The sequence below is a fragment of the Equus quagga genome, chromosome 13, assembly GCF_021613505.1.
Source record: "Equus quagga isolate Etosha38 chromosome 13, UCLA_HA_Equagga_1.0, whole genome shotgun sequence".
Lineage (NCBI taxonomy): Eukaryota > Metazoa > Chordata > Mammalia > Perissodactyla > Equidae > Equus > Equus quagga.
In genome coordinates, this window is record NC_060279.1 from 86,416,128 (window position 1) to 86,440,505 (window position 24,378).

Below are 24,378 nucleotides of genomic sequence, written 5' to 3' on the forward strand. Positions count from 1 at the left end.
ATTCTATGATGACTTGCAAGGTGTGAATTTTGACTGAAGACCTTGCCACATACATCACATTTATATGGTTTCTCTCCAGTATGGATTATCTGATGTGTAGTGAGGTGTGAGCCCTGAGTAAAAGCTTTGCCACACTCATTACATTTAAAAGGTTTCTCTCCCACATGAATTCTTTGGTGAATACTGATGTCAGACCATTGCCTAAAGGTCTTGCCACATTCAGTACATTTATATGGCTTCTCTCCAGTATGAATTCTCTCATGATGCCTAAGGTGTGAACACTTGATAAAAGCCTTGCCACATTCATTGCATTTATAAGGTTTCTCTCCAGTGTGGATTATCTGATGGTAAGTTAGGCTTGAACGCACACTAAAGGTTTTCCCACATTCATTACATTTGTATGGTTTCTCCCCAGTATGAATTCTATGATGACTTGCAAGGTGTGAATTTTGACTGAAGACCTTCCCACATATATCACATTTATATGGTTTCTCTCCAGTATGGATTATCTGATGTTTAGTGAGGTGGGAGCGCTGAGTAAAGGCTTTGCCACACTCACTACACTTGAAAGGTTTCTCTCCAGCATGAATTCTTTGGTGAATCCTAATGTCACACCATTGCCTAAAGGCCTTGCCACATTCAGTACATTTATATGGCTTCTCTCCAGTATGAATTCTCTCATGATGCCTAAGGTGTGAACGCTTGATAAAAGCCTTACCACATTCATTGCATTGGTTAGATTTCTCTCCAGTGTGGATTATCTGATGGTTAGTTAGGCTTGAACGCAAAACAAAAGCTTTGCCACATTCATTACATTTGTACGGTTTCTCTCCAGTGTGACTCTTCTGATGGTCAGCCAGGCTTGAACTTTGGATAAAAGCTTTACCACATTCATTACATTTGTGTGGTTTCTCTCCACTATGAATTCTGTAATGTTTTATAAGTTTGGAACTTTGGAAAAAACTCTTGTTGCATTCATCACATTGGTAAGGTTTCTCTCCAGTATGAATTGCTTGATGGTTCATTAGGCTTGAACGCACTCTAAAGGCTTTGCCACACACATTACACTTGTAAGGTTTCTCTCCAGTATGTATTCTCCGATGATTTGCAAGGTGTGAATTTTGACTAAAGACCTTGCCACACTCATTACATCTGTAAGGTTTCTCTCCTGTATGAATTCTCTGATGACTTGCAAGGTTTGAATTTTGACTAAAGACCTTGCCACATACATCACATTTATACGGTTTCTCTCCTGTATGGATTATCTGATGTCTAGTAAGGTGTGAGCCCTGATTAAAGGTTTTGCCACACTCATTACATTTGTAAAGTTTTTCCCTATAAGCTTTCTGGTTTTGTGTCAGTATTGAAGGATGCATAAAATCATCCCCACAGTTATCAGAAATGTTGGTTTGGACACTAGGAGGAGTTATTTGAAGCGGTGAAACTGAGCGGCTATTGTTGACAGACTTCTTAACTTGATTACATTCATAAATTTTTCCTGCTGTTTGAAATACCTGCAGTTCATCCTGAAGGCTTAATCCAAGCCTATTCTCAAAAAGCTTGTTTCCAGCATCTGTTCTACCATGTTGATCTCTTCTGTTAGTGAGATTTTTTTTATGGGTTACAGGCACTCCTTTGTAATTTCTTTCATCATTTCTCCATTGACACTCAAAGGCATGCATGTTTTCCTGGATTTTCCTGAAGTAAAGATCTTTGATTTCATGGCTTTCATGTCTTCCCAACATCAATGTATGGAATACTTCTCCTGTATTACTGTTCTCCTTTGATTGTAATTTCTTGGTTGCATGTATAGGAGAGACACCTACAAGATATAAAGAAACAGAGATGTTGTATTAATTACTGTCCATAAATCTATGTTTCATGTGGAAAACATACCAAAAGTAATACTTATATTGAACAGAGTTATGAAACTTCCCAACCATCATCTTCAAATTTTTAGGAACACCAAAGGAATTGATTCTTTACTAAAGAAAGAGTGATCATACACAATTCAAATTAATTTTATGGAAGCCTAGTTTCAAACATCCTATGACAGAAACACTTATCTTGTGCAACCTTATGTTAGCTCTCAAAAACAGAGAGTATTTTTCCACCATGACCCTAAGGCACATATCGATGGGCAGTAAACATATTGCTATCTCATAAGGTAGGAGAAAGAAATATTATAGTGTGCATACTTATTGTACATAAAAAAAAGCTAAAGAATAAACAATTTATTGCAATGATAAATAATCCAAATGAATGATCTAGATAAATGATCTAATGAATGATCTAAATAAATGTCAATTTTGAATTGCAAACACATACAGCATTGAAAAATTAAGAATTTAACAAAACAATGTTTAAAAATAAAATACTTTTCTAAATATTTTTTATAAAGCTACCCATGAAGAATACGCATTTTACAACATTAATTTCTGTTGCTAATAACTCACTCAGTCTATGGAACTTTGGTATAGAAGCTGAACTAAGACATCATATAATCCAGCAATTCCGCTTCTGGGCATATATACAAAAAAACTGAAGGCAGGATCTCAAAGATATATTTCCATACCCATGTCCACAGAAGCATCATTCATACCAGCCAAGAGGCAGAAGCAACTGAATGTCCACTGATGGATGAATGCACAAACAAAATGTAATATACATGCACAATGGAATTTATTCAGCCTTAAAAAAAGACACAAATCCTGTCATTTGCTACAACATGGATGAACTTTGAAGACATTATACTAAATGAAATTAGCCAGTCACAAAAAAGACAAATGCTGTATGATACTACTTATGTGAGGCATCTAAAATAGTAAAATTCCTAGAAATGGAAAGTAGAATGGAGCATGCCAGAAGCTGGGGAGAGGGAAAAACAGGGAGAAATCAAGTGAGTTTAAATACTCATGGTAATCAATGGAATCTATCTTCAAACAATAAAAAAATATGGTAGAAATTAATTTGCTAAGCTCAAATGATGGAAAATGTTATGAAAGTTATTTGACAGAATACAATTCCATACCTTTGAGTAAAACATGCTAATTCAAAATAAGACTGCTTGATTTCCAAGCCTACTTCTCCTGATAAAGATTACTTAGTCTCTAATTAGCCCAGAACTACATCAGACTCTAAAGATTTTCTGGACTAAACAAGCCCTTTTTCCAAACTAATCTCATCTGGAACTACAAGTCTCCTGGAAGAATAAGATAAACAATGTCTAGAGAAATCTGTGAGTTTCCAATATTTCTCAAAATATTAGAACATTCACTATGCTATGGTTGATCCATATGATCTGTGAGGACAGCAGCCTTATCTTTGGTACAATGCGATAGTAAGTACGTACACTCCAAATAGATACTTCTTGATTGAATCAATTTTCAAAGTAGATTTAGAATTATCTTTTTGTGTGATGAGGGGTCATAGATTTTTAAATTCATAAACAAATGTGACATATTAAAAATGATCCACTTTTGTTTTCATAACATAACCTGCAATAAATTTTATAGGAAATTAAAAATAAAAAAAGAGACATGAGGTGACGGGTGCTCCTACTGTATGTATTAGTAGATATATAGTTGTTATTATGAATCAATGAAACAATGCTCACTTATCCAAAATTAATAAATTAAGACTTCATAAATATGAGAAGAACATAGGTAACCTTTTGAAAATAATACGCGACACACGGTAGGGAAGGACTTGTATTAGAGGGCACTGTAAGTAGCAGCAGGTATGTGCAGAAACATTTTCTGGCAGTGGCATGGAGACCCATGGAGGAGGGATACGCAGAGAGGTGGTGAGCAACCCAGACAGCAAACAAGAGCTAGAGAACAGGACAACACACGTAACTGGGACAACAGGGACCAGGTGCACTCTATATGAAGTTCAGATAGAAAGAAAGCCAGGGAACAAGACTGTTGTCCTGTGTTCACTCAAGAATGCAATTTCCAGAACTTTAGAAATTCTGCAGAAAATACAGGTGTCAGAGACAACAGTGGAGACAAACCCCATAAAGTGCAAGAAATGGCCTAAGTTTCCTGTAAAATGCGATGAGATATTTAAGTATTCATTCAGTGTACCAACATAGACACGATAATCTAGACAGGGAAAGTAATTATTAGAATATAGCGGTTATACCAGAAATAAATCTCAGTGAAATTTACACAAAACTCAACAAATTATGTATAGAAAACTGAAAACATACTATAGAAGAAGCAATGAATCTTATATAACACATGGCAAGTCAATTTAATGGTATTTTGGGGAAGAGACAACAATAATAAAAATATATATATTCTCAACATACCAAAAATTCTCAATTTAAAAACTGTTTCTTAAATTTAAATTTAAATTAATAAATTTAACTGAGAAAAATGTAACTTAATATTAGGTACTAAGTGAAGTGAAAAGAAGTAGAAGGAATGATTACAGCGATCTTTTCAAAACAGTCCGGACTTTGTATAGGATTTAGGGAAACTGCTGCTGAGCCATACCCTCAACACTAGAGGAGGAAATAACGTAAAACATATGAAATGATATCTATTCCCCAATTCAAACCTTCCACATGCTGCAAATGTAAAACAAAGAATACTAAGACATCATCAAAAATATGGAACTGATAAATACATAAAAATCAAGTTCCTTTATAATGTATAGAAATACACAAAATGAAAGTAGCAGTGGCTTAAACAAAATAAATTACAGTAGACTTTACTGAAGGCATCGTGCAACTTCATAAGCTCCGTCAATAAGATGCTTCCAAGTTGTACTTGTTAAAGTAGGATGAACAATGGCACTCACGGGATGGAAAATGTGGCATGAATAATAGTTTAGTCGACAGCCTCAGAGATACGAGGATGTGAACTTGGCCAATGTTTTCCCAGGAGAAATTCCTATACCATTTATTGTAGCTCAAAGGGGATGATCATTAGTGTACGTGATCAAGAGTGTCACAATGCCCTTGAGAAATGCTTTTGTGACACTCCTCAAAAGCAGAAAGACAAGTGGAAACACTTATCACTTAGGCCCTCATGACACATTCTATCTTGGTTCCAGGGACATGCTGACCACTCTGAGCGGCTTCAAGTGGTGCTTCTGTATGCAGCAGGATAATATTGCAACATATTAGTCAGTGTTCTCCTTCAAGAATTTTCTGTTACCAAGTAAACCCATTCCATGAGAGTCCACCAGAAGTTGCCCAGCACCTAAAGTTGGATTAACACAACAAAAAATAGCAAGACAGGGCTGGCCCCATGGCCAAGTGGTTAAGTTCGCACGCTCCACTGCAGGCGGCCCAGTGTTTCATTGGTTCGAATCCTAGGCGGACATGGCACTGCTCATCAAACCACACTGAGGCAGCGTCCCACATGCCACAACTAGAAGGACCCACAACGAAGAATATACAACTATGTACTGGGGGGCTTTGGGGAGAAAAAGGTAAAAAATAAAATCTTTAAAGAAAAAAAACAGCAAGACATTTCAGACCCTAGAAACGTGTATTTCATACAAACTTAAGAGAACATAAAATCAGGAAGAGTCTATATTCCCAGACTAGGTAGAGAGGTGCAAGAGAAAGAAAATACAAGTTATGGGGTCAGATACTGTAGTACAAGTTATGGGGTCAGATATTGTAGCATCTTAAGATGGGAACCTGTGCTCTACCCACAGATGACAAGCTAAGAGCCTGAGAGATTGATAAACGCTACCTGTGTAGGACTGGGGATCAAACAGAGGATCTCTGTTTACTGTCTTTATAGTTTTCCTAAGTAACAATTACAGGAGATCCAATTTACCTCCCTATTACATACACCCCTGAAGTGTGTGGCAAAAGCACAACAGAAGAAATCGCTGAGGCATGTGAATAGGCAGACAGGGCTTGAGAAGCTCCATGTAGTTTCTGGGGCATCAGATGGAATGGTAGAGCAGCCAGGGTTATCCCATCCTCTAGTTAGGTCTTCCCAGCATAGCAAATGGGGATGGAACTGGGATAGGTCCAGGGATTAGGCTTACAGAGGCCTCAGCTCTGATCTATATGGACCAAGAACTGAGCATCTGATAGAATCAAGTGCAGAAGGAGGAGACCAAAGGGCAGAGAGACCCCTTTAAAACAGCCCACTCCATGCTTCTCAAAGTCAAGGAACCAAGGAATTCACAGGAGCCAGATCAGTGTTACAGATCATGATGAAGACTTTGCCTTTGTCTCTATTGGATCTGCTACACCACTAGGGGGTGAAACGATAAATTTTACACATTGAAGGACAGAGTGATAAGCTGGGGAGAAGAAAAAGTTTCTTTGGGAGTTCACAAAAACTAAACTTCTGTTTTCCCATAGAACTCTCCCACTTGAGGAGAGTTTCCCAAACACTATTAATGGTGCAGCTTCCTCTCCCCCTTTCTGAGCTCTTAGCTGTATTCACACCTTTGGTACATTCCCACTCATTTGGTTTTTTGCTATTTTCACTTCACTCTCCACAGTCCAGGGCTCTTTCCCTTGCTCCAAAATGGAGATAATAATCAGACCATAAACAGAAATTCCTGCTCATAAGAAGAAAGGCACACGATATGCTGCGGCTTCCAGAAGCCCAGCTCCCTGTTCTGCTGAAGAGGACATTACAGATGGGTTTAGAAAATATTTCACAATCTTATCCACTCTTGAATCCATATGAATATAGGGAAGAGTATAATATGCAGATATCTAGCTCTCTTCCAAGAATTACTGAATCAATAGCATAGGGGTAAAAAAGAGGGAATTGTATATTTTAAGTTTGTCATAGGTTTTATGCCTACTTAAGCTCTGGAACCACCCCCGATGTTTCATAAAGTGGCAGATCACCTGAAGAAAGGGCAAGTTTAAAGTCCAGATGCTGTAGCGTGAAGCTTTTCATTTCTGAGTAAACAGGGCTTTGATCTCAGTCAACTAAGGCAGGGGCTCCCAAGAGGCATACAAAAGACAACGAAAAGATATCCAGGGATAGATCCTAACTTCTGGAGGGAAGTTCTCCTCACCCAGGGAGAGCAGGTTCCTGTAGTTCTCCAGCATCACGTCCCTGTACAAGGCCCTCTGAGTGGGGTCCAGGCATTCCCACTCCTCCTGCGAGAATTCGATGGCCACGTCCCTGAATGTCAACCGTCTCTGAAATGAAAAACACATTTCACCAAAGTGGTCATGAAGAGAGTTCTTATCTTCACACAAAATGAGAAGAGGAGAGAGGTGTGAAGATGAATTCAGTTAAATGTGTTTTGACAGATCCACATAAAGCTATTTTAAGCAAGTTATCTGTCTCTAATTTTAATTTCTCATGCTTTTCTGTAAGATATTATGATATACTCCAAGTCAGTGTGAATTTCTCATTTTTGTTGACAATACATGAAATACACAAATAAAAATTCAATACTGGGTTGTCTATACAGAAGTGTTAGATATTATCATCTACACACTGAATGACATTCAATATCTAGATCATTTAGAGCATGAGTGGTGTCTTCAGAGACGACAAAGTCCATAGTGGCACTAAAGAAAGGTGAGAATCTAAAAATTGTGATGATAATAACAAGAGAAATGACACTTTCTATATACTAAGCATTACTCTAAATGCTTTACATGTATTAACTGGTTATCAATGTAATAGCTCATTAGAGAAAAACTTGTTTCCATCTTACAGAGGAGAAAATTCTGTCACAGACATTCTAAGAAACTTGCCTCAGGTCAAACAGCTAAAAAATAACACAACGAACACCTGGCCTCAGGAGGTCAGGCTTTAGAATTGAACCTAAAGAATCAAACAGTTAAGTAACAGCTGAACATTAAAAGCACATTCATAGAGGGCTCCCTCCCTGAGAAATCTGAAGTAAGTTCAAGGTTAGAAACAAAAAGCTGCATAAAAGGTTATTATATACATACAGACACACACATTCATGCACATAATACACTACGATTATTACTATTTAAATCATTAATGTGATAGTGTAGGAAAAATTTAACATCACAGAATATATTTAAAATACAATTTCAACTGCTAAAAAATATAAAACTCACTTATGAAATGATGATGTCTTTTCTAATAACTACAGACTTGCACATACGTAAACAAGAAAATTAACTGAAATGAGAAGAGCTGTCTCTGGATGACATATGTTTGGATGACTTATTATCATTTTTATTCATGTGTATTTCAGCATGGTTGGGACAATAAAAATGTATCAATTGTACTTAATTTAGCTTGTCACCATTACAGCAGGCTAGTAAAAAAATTGTACAAACGTGAAAAAAATAGAATACTTTCCTTCAATCTCTAAAAACTACCTATATTCAAAAATATAAATACAATTTTATCCATTTAAATGCAGATATTTAGGCATTAACAAAAGCTAAAGAGTTTACTCCATAATAAAACAATGATTCAAGATTAGAAAAGTTATTAGTGTTATATATTAATTTAACAGAATAAGATAAAAAAAATTATCACAGTAGTAGATACCTGAAAAAGTTCTTGGATAATTAAAAATCATGAAAAAAGGAAAATGGAGAAAAAAACTGTTATTAAACAAGAACATTTCACCAAATGCCATGATTAGTATAAAACATTGGGTGCATTTCAACTGAAATTACAGTGAAGAAAAGGGGGCTGCCCAGGGACTCTGCTATTCACTTCTGTACAGGATGCCTGAGCCCAACCAGTAGAAGAGGGAAAAGGAAGAAAAATACAGAGCAGGAGTGAGAAAGCGTCAAAGAGCTGGAACTGTTAAAATTAAAAAATCTAAGGGCAAGAAAAGGCTAAAGTGAAAGAAGGAGGAAAGATAGTCCATGCAAAAGAGATCCTAAAGAGAGCAGGGGTGGCTATATTATATCAGACTAAACAGATTATATGACATAAACCATCACAAGAGACAAAGAACATTATATGATAAAATGTCCAACTCACCTGGAAGATATAATAATTATAAATCTATACGCATCAAACACTAGAGCTCCCAAACATACAAAGCAAACATTGACAGAAATGAGGGAGAAGTTGACAGCAGCATAGTAATAGTACACAATTTCAATACCCCAGTTTTTGTTATGGATAAAAGAACCAAACAGAAGATCAATAAGAAACAAAGGACTTGAACAACACTATAGACCAACTGATCTAACAGACATATACAGAACACTCACCCAGCAACAGCAGAAAACACATTCTTCTCAATCACACATGGAACAGTCTCCATGATACACCACATGTCAGGTCACAAAACAAATCTTAACAAATTTAAGAAGATTGGTATCATAAAAAATACATTCTCTAAACATAATGAAATAAAATGAGAAACAAATAGCAGAAGGAAAAGAGAAAAATCCACAAAATGTGGATATTCAGCAACTCATTCTTAAACATCCAATGGGTCAAAGAAGAAATCACAAGGGAATTCAAAAAGTATCTGGATAAAAATGAAAATGAAAATAAAACATAGCAAAACTCATATGCAGTGATAGCAGCACTAAGAGGGAAGTGTATATTGGTAAATGCTTACATTAAAAGAAAGGAAAGATCTCAAATCAGAAACATCATTTCACACCTCAAGGAAGTAGGAAGGGAAGAACTAAACCCAAGTTTTGCAGAAATAAATAAATAAATAAGAAAGATTAGAGCAGAAAGAAGTGAAATAGAAAACAGAAAAACAATATAAAATGAACAAACCAAGATTTAGTTTTTTGAAAAGATTAACAAACTGACAACCCCTTAGCTAGATTAACTAATAAAAAGAGTGAAAACTCAAATAAGTAAAATCAGATATGAAAGAGGGGATACTGCAACTGATGTTACAGAAATTTTATAAACTATAGTAGAGTACTATGATGTTACAGAAATTTTTAAAAACGATTTTAAGAGCTTACTATGCCAACAAATTACATAACATAGAAGATACTGGTAAATTCCTAGAAACACACAACATACTAAGACCTAATCATGAAGAAATAAAATATGTGAACAGAATTATAACTAGAGAGGAGAGTCTAGCAGTAATCAGAAATCTGCAACAAAGAAAAATCCAGGACCAGATGACTTCACTGCACAATTCTACCAAACATTTACAGGATTAATACTAATCCTGCTAAAAATCTTCCAAAACTTGCAAACTCTTTCTATGGAGCTTGCATGATTCTGATACCAAACTCAGAGAAAGAGACAAGAAGGAAAGACGAATATCCCTGAAAAATACTGATGAAAAAATCCTTAACAAAATACTAGCAAATGAAATTCAACAGCATATTAAAATTATTATACATCATGACTAAGTGGAATATATTCCTGTGAGGCAAGGCTGATTCAATATACAAAAATCAATCAATGTAATACACCGCATTAATAGAATGAAAGAAAAAAATGATCATCTAAATTGATGCATAAAAGGCATTTGACAAAATTCAACTACCTTTCAAAATACAAACACCCAAAAAGCTAGGAATAGTAAACCACCTCAACATAATAAAAGCCACATATGAAAACCACACAGCTAACATCATACTTAGTGGTGAAAGACTGAAAACTTTTCCTCTAAGAAGGAAAGAAAGAAGGCAAGTATGCACACTCTCAGAACTACCATTCAGTAAAGTATTGGAAATCCTAGCCCAAGCAATTAGACAAGAAATAGAAATAAAAGTCATCCAAATTGGAGAAGTAAAATGATCTTTTCTTAAGATGACAAGATCTTATATATAGAAACACAAAACAAGTGTTACAACAAAAACACAATTTTAGAAAAGTGGCAGGATACAAAATTAGGACACAAAAATCAGTTGCATTTCTATGCACTAACAATGAACAGTCTGAAAAGGAAATTAAGAAAATAATCCTGTTTAACATAGCATCAAAAGGAATGAAATACTTAAGAATGAACTTAGCCAAGGGGGTGAAAGACTTGTACACTGAAAACCACAAAATGCTGCTAAAAGAAATTAAAAAAGACACAAATAACTAATACGACATCCCATCCTCATGGACTGGAAGACTTAACATTGTTAAAATGTCCATACTATCAAAGTGTTCTACAGATTCAATGGAATCCCTAATAAAATCTCAAAGGCAATTTTTGCAGAAATAGAAAAAAAAATGCTAAATTTATATGGAATCTGAACGGGACCCCAAATAGCCAAAACACCCGATAAAGAAGAAGAAAGTTGGAGGCCTCCCTTTTTTAGATTTCAAAACATATTACAAAGCAAGAGTGATCAAGATGGTGTGGTACTGGCATAAACACATATATAAACCAACAGAACAGAATAGAACGCTAAGATATAAACCCCTGCACATATGCCAAATGATTTTTGACAAGGCTGCCAAGACGACACAATGGGGAAAGGACAGACAGCAAGTGGTGCTGAGAAAACTGGGTATCTACACACAAAGGAATGAATCTGGAACCTGACCTGCATCCAATGTAAAAACTTCTGCGTGTCAAAAGGATACAATCAACAGAGTGAAAAAACACCCCACCCCCCCAGGAACAGATGTGATGAAAATAAAGAGTCTCCAAATGTTAGACATTTAGGTTGATTTTGTATTTTAAAATTGATGATGGAATAAAAGACCTTCTATCATGCATGTCTGTTTCAGAACTTTGCATTCCTAATCATTAAGATTTTGAAGTCAGTGACTCATTCATTTAGCTTCAAATGTATTCTAAAAACAGGCAGAACAGGTTTCCCCTTATTGATCTCCCTTTCCAGAATTTACCAGATATTTGTGCACATTAATACATGACTTCCATGTGCAACTTCTTTCATCCTGGTCTACAGAGAGCTGTCAGTGCATCCAGATGTGACCCTTAAACAAGCCCTGCTGCCCAACTGCACTGACACTGCAGGGCCCACACCCATCTCCAATCCATGGATGTGAAGCCCTGCCCCGGATGATGCCCACTGGAGCCTCTTCCTAAGTTCCATGTCACTGGGTCAAGGTGAGATGAAATCTGAGTGGAGATGAGAGGACTGACGGAAGGCCCTGGGTGACTGTGAAGGAACACGTCAGGCAGGACACTTCAGAGTCAGAGATTAGCAAATCCAAAGGACATTTCAGGAAGGACGGAATAATCAAGCAAGAACATGATTTTACCTGAGAAGGATCCATTTCTGACTCCTTTTTCTTTCCTCTTCCTCCTTTTACAGGCTTCTTCCTCAGGCAACATGAGTCTTTAGAGCTCTTGAAAGTTGAAAATATGCTGTTGAATGGTTAGAATCAACATACCCTCTTCCTGTGCCACAACCACACAAACAGGGAAGACGTCATCATGTGGAAAAACAGGTCCTCTGCTGCCACTGCCACAGGAGGGATTCAGGGACAGTAAACTCCTACACAGAGACCAACAAGTGAGTTTTTCTACCACTTTCTTCAGAACTCACTCCCCTCCTGGTGAATCCCATACATAAGCTGCAGCAGTGGGAACCTCAGCTGGACCAGACACCTCCCTTCAGGTCACAGACCTGGCCCTGATCAAACGCCATGCAGAGCAGAGCCCCCTCACCCTCAGCCCAGATCTCAGCCCTCAGGAAGGGAGGACTCAGAGCCTTGGTGCTCGACACTGGATACAGGTTAGGATGACATGGGGCACTTTAAATATGAGTGAGGCTGGGCCTCACTCCAACTATTTGCAGGAGAATCTCTGGTCAGAAGGCATAAGAGATGTATTTGCAAAATGCCTCAGCAGTCTAATGTGAGGCCAGGATGAGCACCACTCAGAGGAGGCAAGCCCAGCACACGTCCCACTTTCTTTTTCTTTTCCAGCTTTATTGAGGTAAGTGACAAATGACAATTGTGTATATTTCAGGTGTACAATGTAATCATTTGAAATACATATACAATGTGAAATAGCAATTACCATGAAGTTAATATATTCATCACCTCACAATTACCATTTTTTGTATCTGTGTGGTGACAGATTTATCCTCAGCAAATTTTGAGTATATAATACAGTATTATTAACTATAGTCACGGTGCTGTACATCAGATCCCCAAAACTTCATCATTTTACAACTGAAAATTTGTACCCTTTGGCCTACATCTCCCTATTTTTCCCTACTTCCCAGTCCCTATTCCCAACCACTCTACTCTGTTTCTATAAGTTTGACATTTTTAGATTCCACATATAAGTGAGATCATACAGTATTTGTGTTTCCCTATCTGGCTTATTTCATTTAGCCTAAAGTCCTTCAAGTTCATCCATGGCATCACAAAGGGCAAGACTTCCTTCTTTTTCATGGCTGAATAATATTTCACTGTATATATGTACCACATTTTCCTTATGCTTTCATCTGTCAAAGGACATTTAGGTTTTTCCATATCTTGGTTGTAGTGAATAATGCAATAGAGACATGGGAGTGCAGACATCTCTTCAAGATACTAATTTCATCTCCTTTGGATATATAGCCAGAAGCGGGACTGCTGGATCATAAGATAGTTCTATTTTTAACTTTTTGAGGAACCTCTTTACTGTTTTCCATAATGGCTGTACCAATTTACATTCCCAGCAATAGTACACAAGGGTTCCCGTTTCTACACATCTTCATCAACTCTTGTTATTTCTTGGTCATTTTGCTAATAGCTATCCTAATAGGTGTGACATCTCCTACCTTCTGTCACTGTTCTCCCTTTGAAGCTTTGTCTCCAGTAGCCACACAGTGGAAAGAGAAGGAAAAGAAAGAAACATGCAAAGCAGGCAATATGGACCAGAAGTGGGGGTAAGGGTGTGCCTGACATGTTAAATGGGAGGGGGGTCAGAGAAGGCTCCAATGAGGTGATATCAGAACAAGGACTTGGAGGAGAGAGGATGTTTGCCACCTGCATCTGAGGAGCCAGACAGTTCTAGGTAGAGGGACAGACTCTGTCAGCATGCTGAGGCAGTAGCAACCTTGGCCCCAGGAAAAGGAAGGAGACCTGTATGGCAGGAGCAGGGTGAGGAGGAGGAGACAAGCAGGAGAGGAGGGCAGAGGGGCACTGGGGGAAGCTGATGAGGAAGGGCCTTGGTCTTCAAACATTTTTCTTCTGTATCTCAAAAGAATTTTAGAAACCATGTATTACTTCACTCATTTTAAGTAAACATCTAACTTTTTCTTTATCTAATTATTAAAACACATACAAATAATGTAATATCTTACATATTTTATATACATGCTAAAATGGTCATCTAAGCCCAGGAAGTACAGGGTCACCCTTAACCAAGATGTGGAAGACTGCAGGGGGAACATGATTGCGGGAGGTCAAGAAGCCAGTTCTAGACATATTAAGGTGGAGAGGCCTGTTAGATGTCCCAGCCGAAATGTCTAGAAACAGGACACTAGACTTCACAGGAGAGATCTCGTCCTGAGAAGAGAAAAGGGGAGACATGTAGCTGGTGTTGAAAGTCACGCGATGAGATGATGAGGAAAGGCAGTGGGTGTAGACAAAGAGAAGTTGTTCAAGGACTAAGCCTTCACTGCCACATTCAGAGACCAGGGATTTCAGGAAAATCCATCAGAGGAAACTGAGAAGAGAACAGGGAGGCGAGAAGAAAATTGAAGCAAATAGATTTTTAAAGGTTAATGGGATGTCCTCAAAGTCAAGAAAATCTTTCAAGGAAGAGGGAGCGATCAACTGGGCAACAGGCTGCTAGTACGACAAGTCGGATGAGAAGAGGAAATAAATTATTGGATTGAGAAATGAGGGGGTCGTTGGTGACTCTAGGAAAGAAAGTGTCAAGAGGAATGGTGGATGTGAAAGCTTAATTGGATGGGGTTCAAATGAGAATTGGAGGCAAGAATTGAAGACAGAGTATACGCAAATTTTTAGTGTATTGTGCTCTGAAATGAAGCATAAAAAAGGGTATTTGGGGAGAAATGTAGTTAATTGAGAAGGTTTTCTTTTAAAGATGGTAGAGTGCATAGAAAGGTTTTGGGGTGTGTGTATCTGTGTGTGATAGAAAATACCAATGTTTATGTGTAAGACAGACAATACTACCATGTGTGTATGATGATAAAAATAAATCTCAAAAAGTAAAAATATGCAATGCAGTGGAGGAAGGATGCCATGCCGTCCTGACACTGTGAGTGGGGCTGGCAACCAGGGCCCAACTGCAGGGTCAGCAATGGCCAGGAGCAGGGACAGACCATTCCTGGTCAATACTGAGTAGAGAGCCCACATTCTGAGGCAGGGGGATGAGCATGTTGGAGAAGATCTCTGCGCTTTGCTCCAGGGGCTCAATGAAGAAGAAACAAGGTCTTTGAGAAAAAAGATGGAAGAGGATGAGTTGGACTTCTGAGGGGCTCCAGAGGAGAGAGATGGATAGACCAATAGAGAAATGCAAGAGGAGCAGGGCCAGGAATTTGAAGTGACACCAGTCATTTAGGGTGTATGTTTTCTCCTGCTATGATCAGCCACATGGGGAGAGGCGCAGAGGAGGCAGAGTCGGATGTGATGATGATGTCAGGGAACAGCAAGGAAGTAGGGGGCCTGTGGAAGAATGAACATCAGTCCTTTGCTTTGGGGCATTTGAATTGCACGGCTGTAAGTAACTGAAAGGGTGGGTTTGTCTCCATCATTTAAAAACAACCTGGATGAGGCAGGGGAGCATATTCCGTTGGTTTATCATTTTATCCCCGGTGAAGACAAAAAAAAGCCTGGAATATAGTATATATTCCATATGCAGTGAATAAATGAATGAACAAGAAGGACACAAAGTTTAACTAGCACACCTTCTCGCAAAGTCTTCACTTTGGGGGACTGATGCGTGCAGGGGTCCTTTGCCCTGGAACGAGTGAGAAGGGAGGTGACCAGAAGCAGCAGCAGAGAGTAGAGCCAAGGGTCCTTCACCCAGACCATTGTCCTTGCCCTCAACAGGTCTGAAGGGAAAGAGTAAGTTCAACTAGAAGCATGGTGAGCTGACCCATGGGGTAGCTGCCTGAGGCTGAGCGCCCCTACTTCGGCAATAAAAGAGCCTAAATTCAGCAGAAAGAGAAGAGGCTTCCTGGCTGCCTAGACCCATTGATGGAGACAAGTTCCTATTGTCTAAGATTTCTCACTTTTCAATGACAATGACTTAAAAATTCATAGCCTCAAATCCTGACTTGACTGGGTGTTGGGATTGTGCAAAGCAGCCGTGAAAGAACAACAGGAAGTGTCTGTCTGAACAAACAGTAGAGGGGAAGCTGGAAGATGAGGGAGAGGACACAGGAGAGGCACCAACAGACAAACCACTTTTCCTACTCAAGTCACCTACCTGGGGCAGCACCAACACTGCCATTCTAGAGAAGACAATGGACAAAGGGAGAAGTGTTTACATAGGGTGAGAGTGTGTTGGTCAGAAAGACAAGATCCTTTCTCTGAATGTGACCCCATTAGTTCGTCCCATTCTATTCTAATAATTGCTGAGCATGGGCCCACCCAGGGAGGATGATCCAGTTCCTGAGTCTCCTTGCCATTACTAGGGCTCTAAGTCTCCAAACAGTGATCCCCTTCTTGTCCCCAAATTCCCATTCTAGAACATAGTAGCTCTCCTATTAGGGACACATCCTTGTTCCACCTTTAGTTTAAAACATCTTGCCCCTCAGCTCACCAGCTACCTTGCACTGTGAGTGTGTGTGTGCACCTGCACATGTGTGTGTTTTGGGACAGGCAGGGAGAGGACAGTAGAGTAACCATGGCAGGCCTAGCAGTAAGAAAGTGGCAGCTGCATCTTCCCAAAGACAAGCTATGGTGCTGTAGGTCCCTGTGGTGCTGATGGCTCTCTGATTCTTGGAACAACCTTTCCCTAAGTCACAGGCCCCTGTAGCCCCTCTCAAGTTGTACCCATAAACCCACCCCCAGCAGGCCCTCCCTAATGAAAACCTTCTGCCATCTGAGGCTTAGGACCCACTGTTTCCCATCTGGACTCAAACAAACCCAGGGGTTCAATACATTCCCCAGACACTCCTTAATGATCCCCCCATACTGCTATGAAATCCCAGAAAACATTCCAAACCCTAATAACTCATGCATTCATGATGGAATAATCCACATGAAGACATCCAAGGACCCATCAGATCCAAGACACTATATTTTCATTCACAATGACCCCAGCCCAACATGGTCACCTTCAAAATCTACTAATAAAAGAGAGATGTCCGCGGTGATGCAAATGTTCCAACGATACCCCAACATCTTCCAAGGAAACACTCCAAATTCTCTTTTGTATTTTCTAAAATGTATCTGAAACTTTCTTCACTTGAAACTCAAAATACTCCAAAATACCAAAGGTAACCTATAAAAGGATCCCTGATTTTCCCTACAGTTACTCTGTGGGTTGCACGATGATTCTTGCTCTCCCCAAAGACCCCAGAGAAGTCACCCTGTGGAGTAGATGCTGTGGGGCACCCCCTGGATCCACCCCTCAGGACCAAGGAACCCATTCTCTTGCAGCCAGAGCTCCGTGTGGGCTCAGCTCAGGCCTTGGTTCTAACTACAATGCAGGATAATATTTCTCTCTGCCTAATTCCACTGCCTTCATTCCTTCTCAGGTGTGATCATGAGTTTCCCAATTAAACCCAAGCATGCAAACCTCAGTCTCAGCATCCTTGTCCCAGGGAACCTGAGCTAAGATACTGTGGCACCCCAAACCGATCCATTCAGCCCCACAACTACCCATAAACCCACTTCCAGGTGTTCCAGCCTGGCCTGAAACGTCCCTTTCCAACTGTTCCCCATACCCCTTGATCACACAACTATGCTTGGGACAGGTGCACACACCATTCACTGGGCTCATCTAGAGGCCCACACTTGCTTCCACAACCCTCCTGCTCCTGTCCAGTGTTCCCCATTTTTCTACTTCTTCTCCATGCATGCATGAGCAAATGGGGCTAAAAGGCAAAGGGACAGAGGCACCAGGCATTGCAAGAGGAATGGACACAAGCTGCAAATGGAACGACACTGGGCCTTCAGTGTGGAGATCAAGAAGTTGGCCTTCCTGTAAAACTTGCCAGCAAATGGGGAGATTGTGGAGTCCAGTTTTAAAGGCATTTGTGGACTAGTTGGATTGACTTCAGTGAGGACGCCACAAATAAAGCGAGGCCCCAGATCTCACTGTTTCCTGTTCTCCCCACTCACAGCAAATTTCAAGACAACCTAGCTCTTTAATGGGGGCCTCTTTGACACCCCCTTAGGCTCCTGACCTTCTCCCCATCCTTACCAAAGTGAAATCATTATCCCTTATTCAGAGCAGATGAATTGCTGGAAGGTAAAGCTCCTGCCCAAGACGGCAACTGGTGCCTGGATGTGCAGAGCCTGGAAGACCTGGGAGGTACAGGGGAGCAGGACACAGCAGGCTAAATATGGAGACATCTCAGCCGACTGTGTGAGGACACCAGTTCTGGAGAGCTTTTCAGGCTTCAGTACATCTTTTTGCTCTTATTTTGAGCAAATACGTAGCCACAGGAGGTTTATATCAATTAGAGATGCAATTTCCAGAACAAATAAGGGAATCATCCTCATCACCTGCCCTAGCCTCGAGGTCTTCCTGAGGTGGACTCAGCCCAAACCACAGCCCCTGTTGTGTAAACACAACCCAAAAGTAAAGTGCCACAGCCGTCCTGGGAAGGAGACAGAGACTGTGCGCCCTCCAATGGAGGGAAAACAGGAAAGACTCAAAATAATCTATAGAGAAGGACAGTTTAGATGTAGGTGATTGATATGGAGGCAGGAAAACTTGAGTAAGGTGACAGAGATTGACTGGTCAACGGAGCTTTAGATGGTGGGTGGGAGGGGGTGGGGAAACACCTCTGAGCCTAGACCTGAAGGGGGAGAAAGGGTCAGAGCCAAGACGATTCAGGGACAGAGGGTAAGAGCAGGAACGAAGATCTCAGACAGAAAAGGTGTGGTGTTAGGGAACAGAGAAATGGCAAACGTGACTGGGGCAGAGTGAGCCATGAGAAGACGGTAAGCTCCCAGGATGAGGCTGGAGACCCTAGCAGGCGTCCTGGTGATACAGGGCTGTGTAGCCACAGTGAGGAGCCAGCAGACGCCAAGGAGTGACAATCTCCCTTCAAGTTTACCCTTAATGCTGAGAAAGACAGGTCACAATGGTCTCCCTAATTCTGAGCCTATGTCCCGGACTTCATGCTGGTGTTTTGGTTTTTCATTTTTGGAGGAGTAGGACCTATTTACAATTCTAATTACAACTGGGCACTCTCTCCAAGAAGAACGGCCACACACTCAATTTGCCCAATCATTTCAGAGATGAGTGTTGCTCAGACTCAGAGCTTCTGGTCTAGTCTCTCATCTTCATGTTACACATGGGTTCACTGAGGTCCAGAGAGGGAGACGTTTCCAAGGTCTGAGTTGAGTGAACAGAAGTAGCTGTACCTGAATTCTGAAATGGTGGCTGGATGGACCAGTGGGCAGGTTGTCCTTATCATCTTTCCATTTAAAATACCAGGGCCATCTTTCACATGCCTGAGCTAAGGAAACTTCTCTTTCAAGGTCTGATCACACTGATACCAAGCTCTTAATTCCTCTGTTCCAGAAAATCACACTAAAATATTTTTAAAATACAGAATTGCAAAAACATAACTATTAGTGCGGAAAACGCTGAAAAAGGGTCAGGTGTAGAAATAAGCTCTGAGCAATTCTTTTAATTTTAATTTCACCTTTATTGAGGGTTTTGTTTTTTTGAGCAACTTTCTTCATCACAAATAGATACGCTCTTTTGGAAAAAGGTTCCAACTCAATCCAGCCATCCTTCAACATTTGCAGAGAGCAGACAAGAGGCACTTGAGGGGAACATCTACTTGGTAGCTCACAGCTCACTATGATCACATAAAGGGAAGAAAACTGAATATTAGACTGGTTAAACTAGGTTTTGACCGTTAAGATAAAAGATCATTGACATCATTACCAAGTCCTCATTGAAATAGTCTAAAATTATTCGCTAGTTACCAAAGAACATTTCCAATATAGAAGATAAAGAGGAGAAATTTAAACCAGGAAAAATTTAAAAGGGAAACAATTTTTAATTTTTTTAAAGCTAAATAATTCTAGTGTCAAAGTAAAAAATATTGAGAATCTATCATATTTAGAAAAGAATGATGAGTTGATTACAGGAGGCCACCAAAGCTTATTTCAGAAGTTATTTGTAGGAAAGCAGAAATGGAACGAACTAAGATTTATCTCAAGCTACAAAAAGACTAATGAATTAAATGTATATGTCACCAAATAGTGACAGAGTCTTTTCTTGTTCCACTCCCCTCCACCAAACACACACACCCTCCCCCATCCCAGGCAAACGGTAGAGGGTGACCCGCAGCTGACTCAGTTAAGTCATTGCCCTCTGGCTGAATAGGGATTGCAAAGGGAAGTTATCTTCTGATACTAATAACTATAAAATACGCAAGCCTTACAGAGAGGAATTGTGCAACTCTCATCCTCATTTACATAATTTAGGCAAAATTTTAAATACTTAGATTATAAAGTCATGAACCAATATATCACAAGTTAATCAATCATATCTAATCAACTCATCTGGATATGGGTCCCATCTCTTCACTACGATGTGTTTTCCTCTCTCATTCTGTATATCTATTTCCTCATTTCTTTCTCTTCACTCTCTTTCTGTCTTTTTTTATTCTCTACTCTCCTGCTCTTTCTGCTCTTCTCTGTATTCCTTCTCTCACATCTGGTCCGCCCCACTCTGCAACCTGTTTCCCCTCTTCTTGCTCTTTCTCCCAAACTTTTCTGATTGTTTTAAATCTCCATGTATTTCTGCCTGTTTCTTCCCCCATCCCTGCTCCCTCTCTGCTCTCCCAGTTCTTTCCCTGTTACTCTCCTTTGGTCTTCACTCTCTGGCACCCCCAGGTGGCTATACTTTCTGCTCTGCTATTCTGCTCTCCTTGTCACCTCTGGTCCTTTCTGTCCTAGCACCAGGTGGCTCTGTCAGCCATAGCTCCAACTCTTTTATCATCTCTTCCTGGCCCTCTGTCTGAAGTACCTCACCCCTGTTGTCCCCGCGCCTACCGCTCATCAAGGGTCCCTCTCCTATCTTCCTCACCTTCATCACCCTGGTGATCCGCTTTTCTCTAACTTCTCTATTTTATCCACCTGCTACTTTCTCCGTTTACTCTCTTTCACTCTTTACTGTCCTTTTGCAAGGCCCTCACCCATCCTCTAGCTGACATCTCTTCTCACTCATTCTTTTCTCCTTCTCAGTTCTATTTCTGTCTCAGCCCCTCTCTGTCTCGGTTTCTCCAGATGTCCCTCGCCCAGAAATTCACAGAGATGGCGAAGGAATATGACGCCCGCCTCCCAGAAGAGCACGTTTTCCATTGGAGTGGAATTTAGGACGGAAGAACACTGGGTGTCAAACAGCAGGCCCAGGTCACCTTCCCCAACGCGGGGTCAGGGGAAGGGGTGACTAGGAAGAAGAGGCCTGGGGAGCAGACGGACTGGCTGGAGGAGGAAACGAGGAGGGGACGGGGAGGGTGTCTCAAGAGAAGCGTGGGGTCTCCAGAATCCCAGGACCCGGGACAGGGCGGGGCCTCTCCCGGAGCTGGGCGGCCAGCGCTGCCCCCAGGGGCCGAGAAGGACGAGGCTTGGGGGACGCGAAGGGAATACACGCACCTCGCGAAAGACCACTGTACAGGGCGCGGGGCGGGGGGACAGGTCAGAACAGGGATTTAAAAGCAGGAAAACGACACGAAAGGCAGTGTCTACGTGGACCGAGGGCAGAAAGGACGGACGAGCCTCAGGGGCTTTAAACCGAAAGAGAAGAGCTCCCCGCCTCCCCCCAGCCTCTCACGGCGACGTCTGAATTTACTTGAGGTGGAGAGGCGGGTGTAGAGATTTTAAGGTCCGCAGCGACCCCGAGACCCCAGGTGTGGAGGAGAGGGGACTGCGAAACCCAGGGTTAAACTGGAAAGACAGAAACTCACGCTCCACAGAGTGACCTTCGCTCCGCTCTCCCGCTTCCGGGTCTGCGGGAAACTGCGCGCGCGCGGAAGAAGCGGGGCGGGCCGGGGGCGGGGCCTGGGCGGGGCGCGACCGTCGGGGGCGGGGCGCGGAGAGAGGCGCGGCCTGCGCCGCGACCGGGAGTGGGTGAGGCGGGGCCTTGTGGGCGGAGCACGCGGGGCTTCAGGGGCGGGGCCTGTGCGTCCCCCGCCTCGTTCCCAAATCGTCTCTTCCGGGTTTGGAAACGCTGGAGCGTGGTTCGTGGCCTGTGGAGCCGCTTTGCTTCCTGGTTATTTTTAGTTACTAACACTAACAGTTTTAAGGTAAAAGCTTAGAGTTGTGTTGGCCAGTTATGTTGGAAACTAAGACGTTTTCCTCAAGTTGAAAACGGTTTTTAAGTCAAAAGCTGTTTTGCCAGCTGTTGCCCGGGAGTCCTACTAGCCAGGCTGAAGCAGTTCAATGGTCTGGGAACTGGGATCTCGGTGGAGGGTCGATGGTTGGATCCAGGAACTTTCCTGCAATTAGAATCAATTTAAGGAGTTTAATTAAAGAAGAACTGGAGTTGTTAGGGTTAGGGTTAGGGTTAGGGTTAGGGTTAGGGTTTGTAAGGATTACAAACTAAAATGTGAAATAGAAAATTTTCCCTGGTAGAATGGGCAATTTCCTACTGACACCCAACAGAATTCTATTTCCCATTCAATAAGGCTGCCAAACTCAACACTGTGCTCAGTTCCAGAAACTTTCATAGGGACAAGACCTGGGGTATGAGGCATGAAGGACTAAGGCATGTGATTGTTTAGGTCACTAACAATTGCATTAAAAAGAGCAATAACTTTAAAAAGAATTGTTATAAATTGCAAGTTTTTTATAATTGTTATTCTCTTCCACACTTGAGATGAATTGCCTTCAAATACCTTTGAGATAAACTTGTTTACATCACAATATCCTTAAATCAATGTCTAAATATAACGTAATTTCAGATTCACCCTACGCTCATTCTGAAAGTAATTAGAAGTTTATTTTTTATTTAAAAGTTGTAATATATTTTAGCTCTTTTATTTGTTATCTATTTTTGAATGTTCTGTCAGGTGTGGATAACAAAGCCTGTGAAATATATAGTCTTTAGAAGACATTGGGATATATTTTCACCTAAAGAATAATCAATTTTGTAATATTTCTAAGGGCATTTAGTAAGGAGGTATTTTCTCTTTAATACGAACCATAAAGAAAGTAAAACTAGATTATCAAATATCCAGTAACTTCACTGTGTGAAAATAAAGGAAAACCCTATATTAAATGCGTCAGGAAGCCCTGAGAGGGGAGCTTTCAACCATGTATTACTCTTGCAGCCTACATAACCAGCAAGAAGGAAGACAAGTATTTTTACAAGGTCTGTTTGTATAGAAGTTTTGTATAAAATGTTTTCATGTCAACTTCTTATCCGTGATGATAAGCATGTTACTTTTCTTCTGGTAAAGGGGAGGACATTTTTCACATGGGAATTTCATCTCCCCTGCTTTTAGGGAAGGAAGATCCTTTCCTGCCCCCAAGACAATGCACTAGCCACTGCTTGCAGCCAGTAAGAAACCATCACAACCTCTAACTCTGGTTCTTCTCCAATGAACTTTTATTCAAAACAACCCTTCCCAATTTCTTCCTAAACACCTTGTAAAAGTTGACCTTCCCTTTGTCTCTTTGGACTTACCTCTTTGGTTCACCCATAGTTTGCTTGTCCTGAAATGCAATTCCTCTGCTATTCCTGAATAAACTCAACTTTGCTTTTATACGTTGTTAATTATATTAATTAAGGTTGATAATTTCTACCACTGATAATTTTTATTGAAGTATAATTGACATACAACATTATATTAGTTTCATGTGTACAAAAAAGCAATCCTGAGAAAAAAGAACAAAGCTGGAGGCATCACAATCCCTGACTTCAAAATATACTGCAAAGCTATAGTAATCAAAACAGCCTGGTACTGGTACAAAAACAGGCACATAGATCAATGGAACAGAATAGGAAACCCAGAAATAAAACCACACATCCATGGACAGTTAATCTTTGACAAAAAAGCTAAGAACATACAATGGAGAAAGGAAAGTCTCTTCAGTAAATGGTGTTGGGAAAACTGGAAAGCCACATGCAAAGGATAAAAATAGACCATTATCTTTCGCCATTCACGAAAATTAACTCAAAATGGATCAAAGACTTGAAGGTAAGACCTGAAACCATAAAACTCCTAGAGGAATATATAGGCAGTACATTCTTTGACACTGGTCTTAGAAGGATCTTTTTGAATACCATGTCTACTCAGACAAGGGAAACAAAAGAAAAAATAAACAAGTGGGACTTCATCAGACTAAAGAGCTTCTGCAAGGCAAAGGAAACCAGGATCAAAACAAAAAGACAACCCACCAACTGGGAGAAAATATTTGCAAATCA

The 24,378-nt window shown here is 40.6% G+C and overlaps 1 protein-coding gene across 2 annotated transcripts in view; it reads right to left on the bottom strand.

The window, feature by feature from the left end:
• Nucleotides 1–21,958, bottom strand: part of LOC124251513 (zinc finger protein 665-like) — a 25,204-nt gene extending 3,246 nt beyond the window's left edge. Inside the window, exons 1-6 of one of the 2 annotated variants that reach the window (XM_046684382.1) lie at nucleotides 21,917–21,958; nucleotides 19,693–19,798; nucleotides 19,356–19,434; nucleotides 12,105–12,191; nucleotides 7,015–7,141; nucleotides 1–1,822 (exon numbers count right to left, since the gene is read on the bottom strand). In XM_046684382.1, coding sequence (XP_046540338.1) covers nucleotides 1–1,822; nucleotides 7,015–7,141; nucleotides 12,105–12,191; nucleotides 19,356–19,434; nucleotides 19,693–19,739 — 2,162 coding nt within the window. In that variant the 5' untranslated portion in view covers nucleotides 19,740–19,798; nucleotides 21,917–21,958. Of the gene's footprint in view, nucleotides 1,823–7,014; nucleotides 7,142–12,104; nucleotides 12,192–19,355; nucleotides 19,435–19,692; nucleotides 19,799–21,916 lie in introns of those variants that run through there. The other variant, XM_046684383.1, reaches the window with a different exon arrangement.
• Nucleotides 21,959–24,378: the final 2,420 nt, after the last annotated feature.